This window comes from Neodiprion virginianus, chromosome 2 (assembly GCF_021901495.1).
Source record: "Neodiprion virginianus isolate iyNeoVirg1 chromosome 2, iyNeoVirg1.1, whole genome shotgun sequence".
NCBI lineage: Eukaryota > Metazoa > Arthropoda > Insecta > Hymenoptera > Diprionidae > Neodiprion > Neodiprion virginianus.
Window position 1 is genome coordinate 6972328 of NC_060878.1, and position 17265 is coordinate 6989592.

General features: G+C 39.1%; 1 protein-coding gene across 5 annotated transcripts; it reads right to left on the bottom strand.

Moving 5' to 3' along the window:
* Positions 1–1043: 1043 nt before the first annotated feature.
* LOC124298666 (laminin subunit gamma-1) lies at positions 1044–15603 on the bottom strand. Of its 5 annotated transcripts, none has more exons than XM_046750980.1 (26): positions 15218–15603; positions 14527–14881; positions 11328–11589; positions 9196–9497; positions 8435–8640; positions 8097–8200; positions 6890–7078; positions 6538–6763; positions 6146–6402; positions 5891–6063; positions 5688–5820; positions 5395–5619; positions 5081–5269; positions 4785–4970; positions 4491–4693; positions 4183–4398; positions 3839–4112; positions 3566–3744; positions 3350–3480; positions 3045–3155; positions 2730–2928; positions 2341–2578; positions 2076–2251; positions 1825–2010; positions 1582–1699; positions 1044–1432 (listed from the first exon to the last, which is right to left on the bottom strand). In XM_046750980.1, exons 2-26 carry the CDS (start codon positions 14665–14667, stop codon positions 1197–1199), a joined length of 4860 nt encoding a protein of 1619 aa, XP_046606936.1. In that variant the 5' UTR covers positions 14668–14881; positions 15218–15603; the 3' UTR covers positions 1044–1196. The 5 variants fall into 5 exon arrangements, with proteins under 5 accessions (XP_046606936.1, XP_046606937.1, XP_046606935.1 ...); XM_046750981.1 differs by having other exon boundaries at positions 14527–14822; positions 15214–15603; XM_046750979.1 differs by having other exon boundaries at positions 15214–15603.
* Between the last annotated feature and the right edge of the window lie 1662 nt (positions 15604–17265).

The window sequence follows — 17265 nt, forward strand, 5'->3', positions numbered from 1 at the left end:
TGTTAATTTTTTGACATCATAAAGCTGTTACTTATTTCAATTTCGCGTTTCAATTATTCTCATAAAAAACAAATCTCATACGAGGCCATACAAAAATTATGAATCATTGTAATTATTTTTTTAGTGTTATCAGAGTACAATGATTTTATAATTGTTTATTGTTATATTTTATATGCTACATTTTGTTCTAAACTATAAACTTCGTACAAATGTTTTTTGTTTTTTATTTATAATTTTATATAAGTAAAAAGTTTAAAGAGTAAAGTATTAAGTATTATGAATTGCCAAACAACACCGGTAATCAAAGTTTCTAAAGTTGGCTGAAGTACCAGTCATTAATTTAGATTACCAGTTGTTCTTTCTTACTTTGTCGGTTCAAGGAGAGCTGAAACAGCCAACTTGACTGCACATCCATTGACAGATGATCCATACACAATGTTACAATGATTGATATAGATGTTCAACAATGACAAAGCTCATCATAACGCATTCGTCAAATGAGTTATAGTCTTCGTACGAGACTCTAAAGTTTCGGGACCTATTCTAAGCTGAGTTTTGAAAACGTGTGTTCTGAGCTTTAGAAAATGAAATAAGGAAATCCTTAAAAGTTGCAGAGTATAGTTGGCAGAGGTATATTATTGAAAATTTCATAATGTTGAATAGGGTTCTATTATTTAAATCTTTGGTATAATAATCATGATTGCAGAGATTATCATTGTATAAAAAGTATCAACGTACTTAACTTCAGAAAATACAAAGTGAATGTTTTAACTTATCTGTTAAATAATAAAATCTAGTAATTAATGTACAATTAAAATAGTTTTTTTTAATGTTTTCTTTTTTTTTTTTTTTTGTTATTGTTATTTTCTGATAAAACATTGTACAAACTGTGAAATTTTGTATAATAGAGAATTAAAATCTCGAAGTTCATTTTTCGTCTATTAAAACATGTCGTTTTTATGTTGTTTTTCGCCTATTTTCTTTCAATTTTTCGTAATTTTTTTCTGAAAATCATATTTTTGCATTCTCAGTGTTCATTTAAAATGTTTTTTGTAGCATCATGCGATACTGTATAGATTGTATAGATTTTGAGAATTTGACTTGTTAGTTCTGGTTTCATTCAAGTAAACGAAACGTAAAATTCATGATTTTTTTTTAAGTATTCTATGGCGTATTGTATGAGACATGATGGAAGTCTAAGGTTCGAGACGGACTCGTTTAAAGCAATCCGTTGGAAGAGCTAATTTAATAGTTTCTATATTTTCAACTTCAAGTTTAAGCCTTGCTACTTCTTCATCATAATTTTTCACCCACTGAATTTGAAGATTTTTCGCCACTGTCAAGGCACGAATTCTTTCATCCAAATTATTAGCCTTTATTTCTTGCTCGGCTGCATTAAGTCGTTCTTCCAAACGATCCAAGTCTGCTTCGTCTAAAAGTATGCAATGTTATAGTAGATTTTTTAATAATTAAATGACTTTGTACATCATCAAAAAATACTACATGTATAAGTATAGTTTTCTCAAATAAAATACTTTACGCTGTTCACTAGATTATTGTTTTCTTGCTTCCAAAACTCACTTATTTCTGGCAAAGCCTCTAGTTCCTTTATAATCTCAGCTACTTCTATCAGAGCTTTATCAACTTGTTGGGATGCAACACCAACATTGGTTTTTGATTGTCCGACCTTTTGTTTCGCCTGATTACAAAGAGTAAACATGCACATTATTTTTTTATGTTAGTTTTCAAATTGAATTGAATTAATCGAAAAATTATCATTTGAAAGAAGCATATTATATATATTTTTCGACACTAAAATCTGACCTCGCTAGTAACGTTTGCGTCCCTGGCTGCCTGTTCTTCTTGTTCCTTGATACGACTCTCTGTGAATTTTAGCCTAGTTTGTAGGTGTTCTGATTCTTGACTCAAACTAATGGCTTTGGATTTTGTTCTATTCGCTTCCATCCTGATTCTGTTGGCATTTTCACTTGCTTTATTTGCATAGTTTTCCTGGAATACTTACAGTTAGTATCTTTTCATGTTTAAAGTTCATTAGAAACATTGTTTTTATTTACCTGCGCTTCTTTAGCAATATTCCGTGCCTTGACTGCATTAACTTCAGCCCCATTCAAAGTTTGATCAGCTGATCTAGTTTTTTCAAAAGCATCATCAATCAGTTTTCTGATCTCGTCAATGTCACGCAAGGATTCTTGTGCTATCAGTTGTTCCCGTCGAACTTCTTCGTCAAATTCTATACAAAACGTGAATCGTAAGTTATGAACCATGTGATAACAACTTGAAAAAATAATTGATGTTCCAGCTATATTCAACCAAACTAACCGCTCAATTTCTTGTGCGTTTCTTGGGCTTCTTTAAGAGTGTGATCACCCCTTTTAACAGCTTCATCAACCTTTGCATTCGCATCGTCCGCTTCCAAGAATAGTTCGCCAATTGTGTCTTGTTGATCTCTCGCTCTTTCCAATAATTTTTCACTGTTCAAAATTTTCTCACTTATTTCTCGCAGTAAATCATCATTGTCTTCCAGTAATAGTTGAGCTCGCTCTTTTATCATTAATCCCTGTAACATAGACAAATGATAAAACTTATGAGATAGTATGACATTAACAATGTTTCACTCAAGTATATAGAAAAGCAAAGTTATAAGTAAAAAAAATGTATGGAATGTAGACAAAGGTGCAAAAATAATTTGAACTTAGGTAAAATCTCACCTCGTTACTGATGGCATCGGCTTGCCTTTGAAGTTCATCAATATCAATGGTTGGAATAATAAGATTTACAATTGATATCACCAATGCTTCTTTTAGAACTGCGGCAGATTTATTAGCTGTAATTTTTGTGAGATCCTTGACTTTATTAAATTTATCCTTGAGTAACTGGAGTTCATTATCCAATGCTCGAATCTCATCGCTGATGGAATAAAAAAAATTATGAATAGTAAAACCATATAAATTTCATGTCAATGAACATTCATTGCATTCAATAGATGTTGACCAATTAAGAAAATTTTCAAAGATTACACTGACCTTATGTTGGTGTTTTTGTACATAGCTTGTTTTGCTAGATTATAAGCTTGCAGTGTTCTGTTTTTTGCATTATTTGCAATGTCATAAACTTTCTTTGCTTCGTTTGTGTTACTGTAAGAATATTTCATTTAAGCCTTAGAAATAATTTTCATGTGATTCGAACAAGTTTTATTACAAGTCACATACGTCTATACAAGTTTCGTCGCATAGTTTTAGCTGTATTTAGAAGAAAAAATACTTGACCAAATGAGAGATGATATTAAACCCATGGTTGTATAATACCGAATAGGTTGCTTGTAACTTACATATCCGCTAGTTCACGTGCCTTCTGCGCGATAGCGGTCATCTGATTATTTTGTTGGCCAACTTCCTCGGCTCGTTTTCTAGCATCCTCTAATGCAGTTCGACCTTCAGTTGCTAAATAACCTTCAGCTTCCTGCAGTCAAATGATTTATTTTGCATTGATGTATAAGTACGTTATGCATAAATGCTAGTTTAAAACTATAAAATAATAGACTTACAGACAGTTGTTCGTGAATTGTATCTAACACTGTTTCGGCCTCTTCAATACTCATTTGGCCGTTAGTAGCGGTCTCGTTGGCTCTGTTAGCAATAGATTCGACCTCTTGTGAATTGTCATCTATCTCGTCCAGAAGATTACGCAACTCGTCCAATTGTTCGACTAGAGATTTCTTGTTACCTAAAAGATATACAATTTCATTTGTGAGCAGTTAATCATTTTGAATAACAACATGAAAATGAACTCTACTGAAAGAAATCTAGATACCACTTACTTCCAGAATTTTGTTGAGCATTTTGTAACAACGTTCTGACACGATCTTGAACGTTCTTTAAATCTTTTTCAAAGTCCGTATCTTTTTTAAACGCAGTTTGAGAGCCTCCAATTTTTCTTAATGTATCTTCTAAATCATCTAAGCGCCTCCGATGCGCGTTTATGGCATCTTGAACCAAATTGTAGCAAGGAGGACAGTCTATACATCCACGCTGCCGGTCATGCTTGTTTTCTTTGCAGCGGTCACAACGTCGACCTTCCACATTTTGCAGACACTGAGAAATAGCACAAAGTTCGTGTAGAACAAACTCAATTGATTTGCATAGTACAGAATTAATAACTTACTGGACACTGCCCATCTGGACCACATTGCAATTCTTGTGAACCAATTTCATCGCAGTCACAGCGCTTGCACCCTTCATTACCAAATCCGTATTGGTAGGGCAAACAGGCGTCGCAACGTTGAGATGTTACTCCAGGTTTACATTGACACTGTCCTGTCAATGCGTCACAAGTCCGGTCATGCGATCCTTCGGGGTCGCAGTTACAAGCAGCGCAACCCTAAAATGCGTGTTTAAACAATATATGTGAACTTGAGTGATGTATTACTCTTGAAATTGCATTTGAATTAGCTACAAATTCCAAGAAATTACCTCTCCGCTAGCGATATTATAATATCCGTCTTCACACTTGTCGCAGTTACGCCCAGTCACATGAGGCTTACACCTACAATAGCCTGTCAATTGGTCACAAGGAGCGATACTTCCGTCATCAAGTTCCTGTGTGCCTGGAGCATAACACTGGCACGCTACACAGCCATCCTCTTTACGATCGGATAAGGCATCGCCATAATATCCTAAAATGGTCAAGAAATATTCATGCAATTGCTTATTATTACGCAAATGAAAAAGTTTTTCACATCAATGAAAATGCGAATTATAGATTACCTGGAAGACACTCCTCGCAGTTAAAGCCAGCTGTGTTGTTTACACACTTCAAACATTCTCCTGTAAGTTGATTACAGTTTCGCACCGCATTCAAGTCGATGTTGTTATTACACTCACAAGGCCTGCATTTTTGGTTATTTTCAGGGTCACCGAAGTAGCCATCAGAGCAAACTTCGCATCGAGCACCTGTGGTCGGATGTGTTTAATCAGTATTCAAGTATATGTCAGCGTTATACAATATACTATTAAGTATACATGTTACTGATTTTGTGCTTCCAGTATCGTAGAATACGAACCTGTACGTCCTAGAGGACATTCCGAACAAATTGGGTCGGCATTATTATCAAGTAAAATGCAATGCCCTTGATCTGGACAAGGGCATGGTTTACAATCATCAGGTGTCCCTTTTAATGGGTACCCATAATATCCCCGTTGACAGTGCTGACAATTATCTCCCGAGGTGTGATGCTGGCATATACATTGGCCTGTGGATAATTAGCAGGCACAAGTTTAAAATATTGAATCAATTTCTGATTGTACTTGCAAATCATCGGTTTTTACCAATAACGATTTCTGCATAATGATCATACTTTTATTATGTAATACGCACCTGTTTCGGCTTCACAAATCTCGGCATGTCCATTACAGTTACACGGTACGCAAAGCGCGAATGGACCACCGTTTGAGGGTTCATGATGAAAACCTGGCGAGCAGGATTCACAAAATTGACCAATGTATCCGTGAGGACAGGTGCAGTGTTCTATCCAATCGGCCGGTTCGCCGGCTGCGCCACGATGTGCTGTTTCTAGCATTACATCATCCAAGAATCCTCTGCCTGAAGTGCATGTAAAAAATTAATAAAAATACAAGCTTCAGAGAAGGAAATTAGAAGATCTTGATTACCTTTGTGAGTGTAAGTTCCCCTGATTTTGATCGCGGTCAAATTAGATAATATCGACATGAAATCTCGCGATGATAATTGCGGAAGCCAACCATAATCAGGATGCTCGTGTAGCCTAAATCTGTATTCCATAAACTGTGGAAAAATCGTGGATTAACGTCGCGTCAAATGATAGACAATGCCGTTTCAATAATTATATACGTACTACACCAGATGGTGAAGGGTTGTTCTGTCCGAATATTGGTTGCGCAATCGGCTGCCCATTCCTTCCTTCAAGAATTACGTCACTTACAGTTGGTGCCGCGCCTCTATCTCCTATCCTCAGTTTGAAAGTCATATCTTGATTGTAAGACGCACGTTGATCGCCAAGAAATCTGTCTACAAGGAACATGAGTGATCAAAATATTATGAACAATATACGACTCGATTGACATTCACATTTTATAAGGTTCACACTTACCAGGTGCAACGAAATACACATCTTCACGATCTTGGGCTGCCACACTGATAGATTGTGTCAGCGAGTCGTAATTGAGTGGTAAACGTCTGCCATTGACTTCCGCCGACCAGCGCTCGGTACCTCTAGCAAACATGCTCTCAATAACAACTTTAGAATATCCAGATTCAGATTCACAGACTGATGAATGCCCGTAACAGAAGCACGGGGTGCACCCGAATACATTTGAAACAGCAAGATTGAAGAAGCCAGGACGACACCTGCGAGTGAAGGTTGAGATGTTATTACGACTGTATGGATGTCGAGTAAAAATTGGATACAATATAATTTTGCAGTATCTTTAAAAAAAACATCAAATTTGTAATTTGATTAAAGCTGACTATCAAAATTCTTACTCGCGACAACGTTTTCCTTCAACGTTTTCCTTGCACTGGCAATCTCCGTTATATGGGTCACACGTTTCAACGTTACCCAACGAACCAGCAATATTACACTCACAGGAAGTACAACCAAGTGATCCAAAGTTATAAAAATTAGGAGCACAACGATCACATTTGTCTCCGGTAACACCAGGCTTGCACTGACACTTGCCTTCACTGTTACACTGCAAGCTTCTTGAACCTGTGAACATCGAATACCGCAGTGAAATATATTATATATTTTAATTGAAAATAACATATTTGTACTCTATTTTCACAATTTCAGCAGATTCCTATCTAATTATTACAGAAGCTACGATTCACTTACCAGTTTCATGACAATTGCAAGGAAAACAATAGCCGTCCTCAGCACGTTCGTAGAAATTTTCACGACATCTTTCACAATTAGCACCGTCACGATTCAAACTACAGTCCAAACAGTGTCCTCCGTGTCCAGTAGCTTTATACAGTTCATTATCAAAGTAACATCGGTCCGAGTAGCCGTTACAGTTGCACGCTGATATTGAGAAAAGAAATGTATTTAATTAAGAATATTACGTAGGTATAACAAACTATGTAAAGTATAAAACTATCATCATCCAAATTGCGCATTAAAAATCAACGAAACTTATAAAACAAAATATGCATATCCTACAAGGAGGGGCTGCATAAGGAAATCCCTTATAGAGGAAATATATGTATAGGTACAAGTATGCAAGATACATCGCGGCGGCTTCTCGCAAAGAAGTCTTCGCAGTCACCGTGAAAGGGAAGGCAGGTCATTGTTTTCGAAAACCGCGTGACTTCTATTTTATCAGCAATTGCTTTTCATGTCACTATATCGGAGATGCCCATAATTATTCTCGACTTTCTTACGTTTCTTCTTAACAATTGGCTAACTCGCGATTTCAAATACTTCGGGACAGCAAAAATTGATACGTGATTCCAAAGTAATAATTTTTTTTTATATACATCATGTTGAGAATTTAAGAGTGATCAATTCATTTTAGATTTCTGCTGTTTGTGGGAATATCAGTTGCATAGATATTCTACGAATAATGGCGTAATGTATTTCAATCACTCCAGGGGATCGTTTGGTTATTTATTTTTTTATTTTTTTCTCCTTAAATAAATTCAAAGAACTCCGCAACGGCTATCGCACGATTCACGTTCTGCATTACTTATCGTTGTAGCGAGAACGAAGAGCGTGCGAAGCTTGGCGATGATGGTATTCTTTCGTTTCGCGACTTGGTTGACTTGGTTGACTTGTCCATATAAGGTGAGGCCGCACAATGGGGTTCTAAGCCGACCGAGCAAGACGGTGGGCAGGCAGTTTATACGTGAGGAAAAAACATTCAACAGATCCACGAAGCGGCAGAATGTTCGCGGATATCGCGATCGCGAAGATATGATTATGCATCTGAACGAAGCTGCATAACCGATTCGAATAATAAATTTTATCGAATTCTAATTTAGCGATGAAATAATGCGTTCCAATATCAATTGAGAAAAAAAAATCGTGACGATGATTATACCTTTGCATTCATAGGCGTTAAACGACGTGGCTCGAGCCCAGGGTGCGTCATTGTAAAATGGCAAACACTCGTTGCAATCGGCTCCAGCGGTGTTGTGTTCACAGCTGGAAAAATTGTTGATATATTGTGAATTTCAATTGTTCAAAAACATATCGTTGAATAATTTGTTGTTGTAATTGATACGTAAATTGAGAGTGAAATAATAATAAGCATTATAGAATCGAAGAAAAAATGCGGAGATTACTTCGATAAAATCCGAAACGTGTCAAGATTTGATTTTTCGTCTAGACGATACGTTCCGCAATTAAATTTCGCGGCTTCCCGAGTCAAATGCTTACCGACAAACGCGACGAGTTGATCCATCGATACCCGTACTCTGAACACATTCGCCTGCGTGTCCGTTGCAGGTGCAACGTGCACCAACGGCTACTTCAGCGATGGCGTAGTAGTACGATTTCAACACTTGATCATCCCCGAATACCTCGTCACCGAATGTGTTCAGCCGATCCAAAGTGATCCTCAAGTCGCTGGCTTGGACCCATTCCTATAATATACAGAAAACAAGTTTGCGCGAGTAATGGAAGATCTTTAAGCCTTTAATTCACGCTGGGAAACTCAGCTTCCGACCGTTTTTAAAGCTTTTCATTTATTAAACTACTTTTTTTGATAACTGCCGAGTTTCTGGTTCCACATGGTTCCTAAAATACGTCTAAGTCTAGAAAACGGTATAAAATAAATTTATTTACTTATCGTAAAAATAGCACATGTAAACGAATGCTCCTAATTCATATTTTTCCACAAAAAAAAGCATTTTCCGCTAATCTACTATGAAAATCCGAATGCCAATTTTTACACAAATTTAACAGACACCAAAAAAATTGACATGATTTTTTCCAACTTTTTTTTCTCATTCTTTTTGTTTGTCCGCCATATCGGATCCGCTATTTTGCATTTTCCAATTTCGAATTCAGATTCGTAATCAGCGGCCCCAAAAGCCCATGTTTGCAAAATTTCAAGCGAATCGCATCTGAGGAAAAATGTATACACGAAAGGATTTAAAGACTTCGGCGAAAAAATCTCGACAGTCAAAATTAATTACCTGCAGTTCCGGGTTGGTCTCAAACCAGTAAGCAGAGGGTCGTCCTTCGAGGGTGGAAAAGGCTACGTTCCCGCCGGTTAGGGGAGATATGTCCGAGTACTCAGAGCTGCACAACACTCTGGTATCGTCGCCGCGAACGGTTTCCTTGGAGTCGGGAAGTCCGTAGGTGTCCCTGCAGGTAGCCGAATAAAACTGGTACGGCTGCCAGGGGGAATTCTCGTTCTTCCTCTTGTATATACCCAAGCTTTCGGGTCGCGGTGATATGAAAAGTATCCGGACGTAGGTAATGTCGTAAGTCTTATCTGAAATTTGTTATTACGAAAATTCTTACTTCTCGTTTGAGAATTCAGATTACTGGGTATCTGTAATTTTTTCGTTTGTAAACGAGGGAAGAATGATTATTGTGGTAAATGTTCGAGTTTCGGTTTTTCATTGTGATTAAATTTTTCTGAGAAAAACAATCCCGTTACCGCATTCTACAAATTCCAGATCCATCTGCGCAATTCGTCAATTGCACTTCTCTGATCACATTTCGCCGATTCGTTAACAATGAATAATTATTGGCTACTTGGGGCGAATCGTAGAAGAATAATAACGGTTTGGGCGTTCAGTTTCCGTGAGAATGAGGAAGATTGTACCTATAATATTTTAATGCTGCAGCAGCTGTCCTTTTAAAAATTCGTGGAAAGACCGCTTGGTAGGTGGTCTTCGTCACGTTGGTTCAGATGAACGTTGAAAGCCTTAGAAAGTCGGCTGTTGTTTTATGAATGAACATGTGGGGCCCAGAAGGTCTCGATGGTTTATTCTGTCGGGACCGCATGATCGTTAACTCGCAAAAATTTCTCCCTCGCACAGCCATATACATATACTGTTTCTTATTACGAATGTTTGTATGACCCTATGTTGAAATAAGAGAATACTATAGTAATACGAAGCTACAATATGAAGTGTAATTTTTATTCATAGTTGTTTTTCAACATGAGCAAATGAAGATCAATGAATATCAAAGTAACGAATTTCTTCTTTTCCTGAATTAGTAGTATGTATATTATAGTATGAGCAATCTGTTATAAAATGCCCACAAAACCTTATCTAAAGAGGTCAATATTTCACCCCGCCCATTCCATTTTCCTCTTCTTTGATACTCTCGCATTTGACTCTCCCGTCTCTTATATCAGCTTATATCTTCGCTTCTCTGTCGTTATAATAGTCGTAACGAATGAATGAATCTTTTATAGTACAGTCCTGCTGCAGCTAGACGCCATACTACGTGTATATAGGTATATCATACATCATACCCGACCGTACGATATTACACACAGCTGTACGTCTGAGAACTGATATGACTATGAATACTTATCTGTATAGAAAAAAAAACAAAGAAGAAAAATAATCATGAATCTGCCCGGATGTATGGTAGGTATATGAAACTCAGTAATACGTCAACTATATTTGCAAAAAAATTAAATCTCATCTCCTCGACGTTGAGTTTTGAAGACTTCGTTTGTTAGGTATTCGCAAAAAGAATATAGAATAAAACGGTTTTGTTAATGGATATAAATTGACGAAAAAAACAAGTTACAAATCGCTAACTTTTCCGCGAAAGTACAATATAATGCAATGAAAACGAAATAATATAAAAATCGTTTTGTGCAGGCATCAAGCTGCGTTACCGGAAAATACGTCACGCACGTGTTTTACATGCACTGCGCCAAGGTGGGCGAGCTACCTGTACATGCATTTCATGGGTGTAATAAGCCCGTGCGTGTTTACAATGTTGAAGGCTTGTAACCAGTGACAGGCGATATAAATAACGTCGAAATCACGGCTAAGATAGTTCAGTGGCATCGCCATGCAGAAAAATGTAGCAGAGCGCCTCTGCCTAAAGTTAGAGTCTATATTTCACTGCCCGATATATACGTTTCAACCATCAAAATTAAGCGCATGATGAACGACCACGAACTCGGCTTTACGCTTTACCGCGTTACACTCGTATAATCATTACTAGAAAAATTTAAATATGTGATATTGAAATGCGAATGACGTGCAATGTGTGTTTTGATTTTGTTGTTTCACAGTTCGCCAAAAAAAGTTGGTGGGATTTATTTTTAATTGAAGAATTTCAAACGTACCTAGGTGAAGGGTCAGATTGACCTGGTTGGGATACTGAACCGCCTCGTACATTGTTTCCGATTGCCACCACGTAGCGTTGTCGTTATTCCCAAGATCCGTTAGGTAGGATGCAGGGTGATCACCCGCATGGCAAAAATCGCAGGATTTTTGCTGGACTCCAGTTTGCTTGCAGTATTCGGTAGGGATACCGTTTTCACCGCAGGTGTTCGTTGCCTCCATGGGAACGCTGAATGCCGCGTTCAAAAACGAGGGAATGCATCTCTGAAACAATATGATTCGATTCGTCATTTTCAAGTCTATTTCATGCCTTGTAGGTACAATATAAATAGAGAAATTGGTTGGTATAGATCATTCGTCGTTGCGTAAATACGCCGAGGTTCTTAATCGTATTTCCTTCTACTTCGTCAACAGCAAGCCTCGTAAAAGCGTGGCGAAGATCATCGAGGCCTCTGAAAACGTGGCACAAGTCGTAGAGATGTTATGTTATTTCGAACCACGGATTCTGTTGACGATAATATGCTGACCCGGTACCGATAATACAGAGATTTACATTCAACGGTGATTTCCCGGAATAATTATTTACATCGAATCGCGGCGGTCCGAGTTCCGTCTGGTCCGGTCTATTCGTCAATGAAAACCGATATCCGTTCCGCGTTTATCTAACGACTTTTATCGATATTAGCAACTACGACGGTCTATCGATCACTCCTTCTCACATTATACAGTACATATAACACAGTTCTATGTTTAGCGAATAACTCTTCAACGGAATTGCAGAGCTCTGCTTTTGTTGCTTACAAAAACTCAATATAATTTCCGTTCCTCAACTTCAACGTCGCTACTGTTGTATGCATATTTTACAGCGATCGATCTGTTCTCATTTCTTTGCGTCTAATTATTACTTTTCGCCTCGCGTACTGTCATTGCAGGTTATACTATCAGTATGATAGGTATACGAACTTTTTGCGAAAAAAAAAACTGTATAATATACGATATTACAATAATTTTCTCCGTCTCGTTCTCTCGTTCTCGTTCCTTCTGCTTCTTCTTCTTCTATCAGTCAGCGCACATAATGGAGCGGTAAGTTATTAGCCTGTAAAGATTGAGACTTTCTAGCCGCGACGGACGGAGAGCTATGAGTACCTAGACGAAAAAACGAGAGGTCTCCTTATCCCTCCTTGCAAGCAGGTTCATACATGCACGCTGCACTCGAAACGCTTGCCGATATCGCGGTCGCACTTGTGAACTTAGAACATACAAGATTACACCACATGAAGTACCTATTCCGAGAAAAAGGTTTACATTATTTCAGGTAAAAATATATTTCACCCGATATTGAAATATAACTCGTTTCAAGTATATCATATACCTATGTTTTGTTGCTTTACAAAAATTCTGAGTCAATTCGACAGAATTTTACCTTCCCGTTTGCTGCTCAACTCAACGGTTTGTAAATCCTATTCTTACACGGTTTTATTACTAGAGAGCATCACGCGTTACATGGCGAATTTCTATGCTCAAGCGGATTGCGGCGGTGAAGAACGATTCGAACAATAAAGCCGGTGAATAAGCTGCGGAGAATGCGACAAAGGGAAAAGCCCTGCAAAATTTGTCAACCGACGGAGTTCGGACAGTCAGTCTGTAGAAGTACTGGAACAACCGAGGGAAACTATGAGGAATAATCCTTACGCATTTTCTGGAATGTTCGGACCTTGTCTCCGCTCACAATCACCCTTAGACAGGCAAATATTTACCGATGGAGGATTCACCCTCGGTCTATGGTGCTAACGAGCATTCTATCGCGTCTACTTCAAACCGATAAATCCGACGAGGTTGAAGTTCGTAACGTTATAGTAACGAAACGTCGAGAAAAAAATCAGTGTTTTCTTATTTTTACAATGATTTTGACGTAACTAGGATTGCAAAATATCAGCATGTTTCATTTTATTACGGTTTACTGAATTTTAAATAGTTCCAAAATTGCGAAATAACGGTTTTCCCTCAGCACGAATTGTACGATAACGTTACTAACGTCAACGTGATTAAATCCGCATCGGCTAAAGTCTTTCAATAATTCAACCAACTGTGGTGCCTATATTCACGAAAGAACCGCATAAACTCGGTCTTTGTTGAGAATCGTGGTTGCAGAAACGAAAATTTTTTTGAAAATCGAGATCGTGAAAACATCGGGGCAAGTTCGAACTTGCATAACATTATTTCGATGTTCTTCTACGGAGTTTTGACAAACGATTTTCGGAATATCTCAAATTTTGGTTACGGAATTTGTACAATTTCGTGTCCAAAAATGGAACAGCTGAGAAGTATCATACATTTACATTGTACGCGTAACTACATCATTCTTTATTATAAATACGTACTCGAACAAGGAGAGCGGCGGTGCTAGTATCGCGTATTTATCTGTGGTGTGTATTTATCTCGGCGGAGAGTTCAAGCAACTTCGAACTCGTTGATAACCCTCCTGTACCCTAGGCGTCCCTAACAAAACCCAAAATTAAGTCATCTAAAAATAGATCGTCATTTCTTCTCCCGTTTGCTCGCAACACACGCGGCATGTGCAGGCCATGCAAAGACGTGGAGTTACGACGTTCCAGCCTTCTTCTTCTTCCAGTTCCAGCGGCGTCGTGTGAACTACTTAACAGCTTTACGGGCGAGTTCTTCTCGTCATTATCAACCATCTTCAACATATCCTCTCCTTCCTTCGCTGCTACTACGCTATATCGGCTTTCTACGCTGTATAGCCTACAAACGATAATAGTATATTGTGTAACAAGGAGGCAAACTCGGTCTTTTCGAGTCGAGCGTAAGTTTGCGATACGAGTCGTGGATGAAGTAGAAGTGGAATATTGCAAATAAGCGAGGCGAAAAGACGTTGTCTCCTTGTTCCACACGATTCTTTATGCAACAAAAGTGTGTTATGCGTTTTTTCGCAAAGCGTGAAATTGAGGTTAGGTTCCCGTAATGTCAGATTTGTTCGCCACAGCGCGCGCGCAGTGTAGAAAAGGCCACTTTTATCTCCTCGGTCTTAAAAGTGGTGTTTTCTGTACTCCGCGCATGCGCATTCGCAGACTCACTCGACCGTCATGGAAACGGGTACTTTGTGTAAGGAAACACGCAAGGAAAACGCGTAAAACATGCTCGCGTTACATAAACAAAATTTACAGCATCGATCAAACTCACCTGCGCTCTTCCGGTAGTTTCGTTGTAGCACTTGTCATCTCTACGCGTTATCGGTATCTGGTCAAATTCCGCGAGCACTGTAACCACGGAAGAGCTCACGGCGGCAATGAGGAGCAGCGAATTCCACATCGTCCCAGACATATTGTCAGTAGTTTTGTCACGGTACCGATATCGTCCGTACCAGTTTTATACTTAAACCTGTTTATTATCTTCGAAGAACGCGCTGCGCCGATTTTTCCGCTCACTCATCTATGCGCGCGATTTTATTCTTTGCGTACAATAGCAGCTGAGAAACACTAAAGTCCACCACTCGTTATTCTAGTGGCAGTGCCAGTTCCTTCATCAATCCTCGGCACTGTAATCAATTTTCACTATTCAACTACAACGCGGCGTAAAATATAACCCTGCTAATGATATCATTTCAACGACATTACAAACAATTACACGCTTATTTGCCGATATCGTTCACCGGTAGTTATACAATTATACATACAAATTTCCAACATCAAACCACGGGCATCGGCAACTTTCGTTGTAATCATCAATGTTTCACGGATCGGTAAAAGAGTCCAGAATCATTGATAGATAGAGAAATAAATAAAAGTTGCTAATGCCCTGCATCAATATGAAGATAGTAAGTATCCTTTACGAACGTACGTACGCATAGGTACATACATACATACGTACATACGTGCATACACCGTGTAAACAATAGACGATCGGCACGTGGTGTCGGAGGATTGACGCGGGAACGTGGGAGCCGAGAACTGGGAAGAGAGGATAATCGGCCAACAATAAATTACAAGGCACCGGCGAGGCGGTCAAGACGTCCTTAAACGCACGCAGAGACGACGACAACCGACACTGAACACCCTCCGCCTGGCGGACTCCAACTGCGGACTAAACTCAGCTCCGTCCTCCGACTCTCTCGGCTTGGGAGCAGGCGGCGGCACTCGGCGAGCCTTATATTTCCCATTGTCAGCTTCGCTTCGCCTCCTTTGCCCTCGGCTTCGCCGGCACTTCGCCAGGCTGCGCCAGGCTTCGCTCAGCTCTCGAGAGCGCCGATGTTGTGGTGGTGTTGGTGGTGGTGGATCCGTCGATGCGACCATGCACACCAAGTCGTGAACGGGCTCCCCGAGAATTCTTCTCGTTCTCGCTGGAACCTCTCCCTTTGCTGCACGCCCCCCTCCTCGTCCGCGGTCCTTCGCTCCTCGAGAGTCAGACTCGCCAAGCCTCCGGCAATAACCCGTCGACCCGTTCCTTCGCGTCGTGTTGCTGGGAATGAATGCCGAATGCAGCCGTTTCGCTTCGAGGGACACCGACACGCGTCGTGTTTGTATTAAGCTTGACGCTCGCCCGGCGCCCTACGCCCACGGGATAGGTATAAAGGGTATAAAGTACGCGTTATTTGCGAGGTTCGCCAGGTTTCACGCATCTCTGCACCTCGCGACGCGCGCCCTTCTCGGTCTAACCCCCTTGGTGAAAATCATTTCTATGATTTTCTACCAATTTTTAGGGAAATTGGAACACTTCGTACAATTTTGTACAAAAAATTTGTCGATATGTATAGTATTGTTGTAAAAACTCTTGTAGATTTTCGGTAAAAAATCTACAAGATAATACAATTTGTAACGAAAATTAACAATTCTTTACAACTAACTATGTATATTTACAATTTTTACGAAATGTTCCAATTTCTGTAAAAATTCATAAAAAATCGTAGAAATGATTTTCACCAAGGCCCACTGATATGTATCAGTGATCTACACTTTCGAGGCCCTTGTTCTTTGACTTAAGCACGCGATGTTAAGAATATTCTCCTCCCGATTATCGGCAGCTAGTGGACTTCCTCGTCTCTTAATTAATCGTCAAACACTTAGAGAAAATGAAACGGTTGCGTGCGTTACGTCGTTATTACATACCATTTACGAGGTGCTAAAGTGTACTGTTTTCTAGCGTGAAACAATAATCAATCACGATACTTTTATACGCATCGAATATTCTCAGCATTGTATCTTATTGTTAATTACGGTACTAAGTTACGTTAGTAACGTTAACGTAACGAAACACCAGGGAAAAAATCATTACTGTGCAATTTTAAAATGGTTTTGAAGAAGTTGGATTTTCTAAAATAACAGCATGTTCTGTCTATCATGGATTACTACATTTCGTACATTGCCAAAGATGCGAAGTAACGATTTTTCCTAAACATGCATCGTTACAGTAACGTTACTGACTCAATCCTCGTTCAATGAGACGACGGTGAGGTGGAGGTCGGATGTGCCATGGGGCAAATGATATAGATATCTCTTTACCCGGAAACGACAAGCGATACTGTGCGCCTCCCACGCTTCGAGACCATAATGGTACAAGAGCGGGTATCTCGGTGTTTGTACATACACATAATGTAATATTCTCGATTTAGTTATGCGGTATATGTGTACTGCAATCATGCGTCAGTCGCTTTGCGGGATCTAATATTGGGCGATCGATCGTTAATCGAATATGTTCGCGATCACCGCGGTGAGATTTACCACGATGCATATTTATTACGTATAATGTGGTCCACGGAATTTCTTCGTTGACAAATTCACCGACAGAATCGACCTAAATAACATCGAGATCAGTTTCAAGCATAAAAAACAACAGATATGCCTTTACAGTATATGTATGTTGTATTGCACAGATAATATGACCGACGAATAAACTTTGTTTCCTTAGTTTTCTTCAACTTTCAAC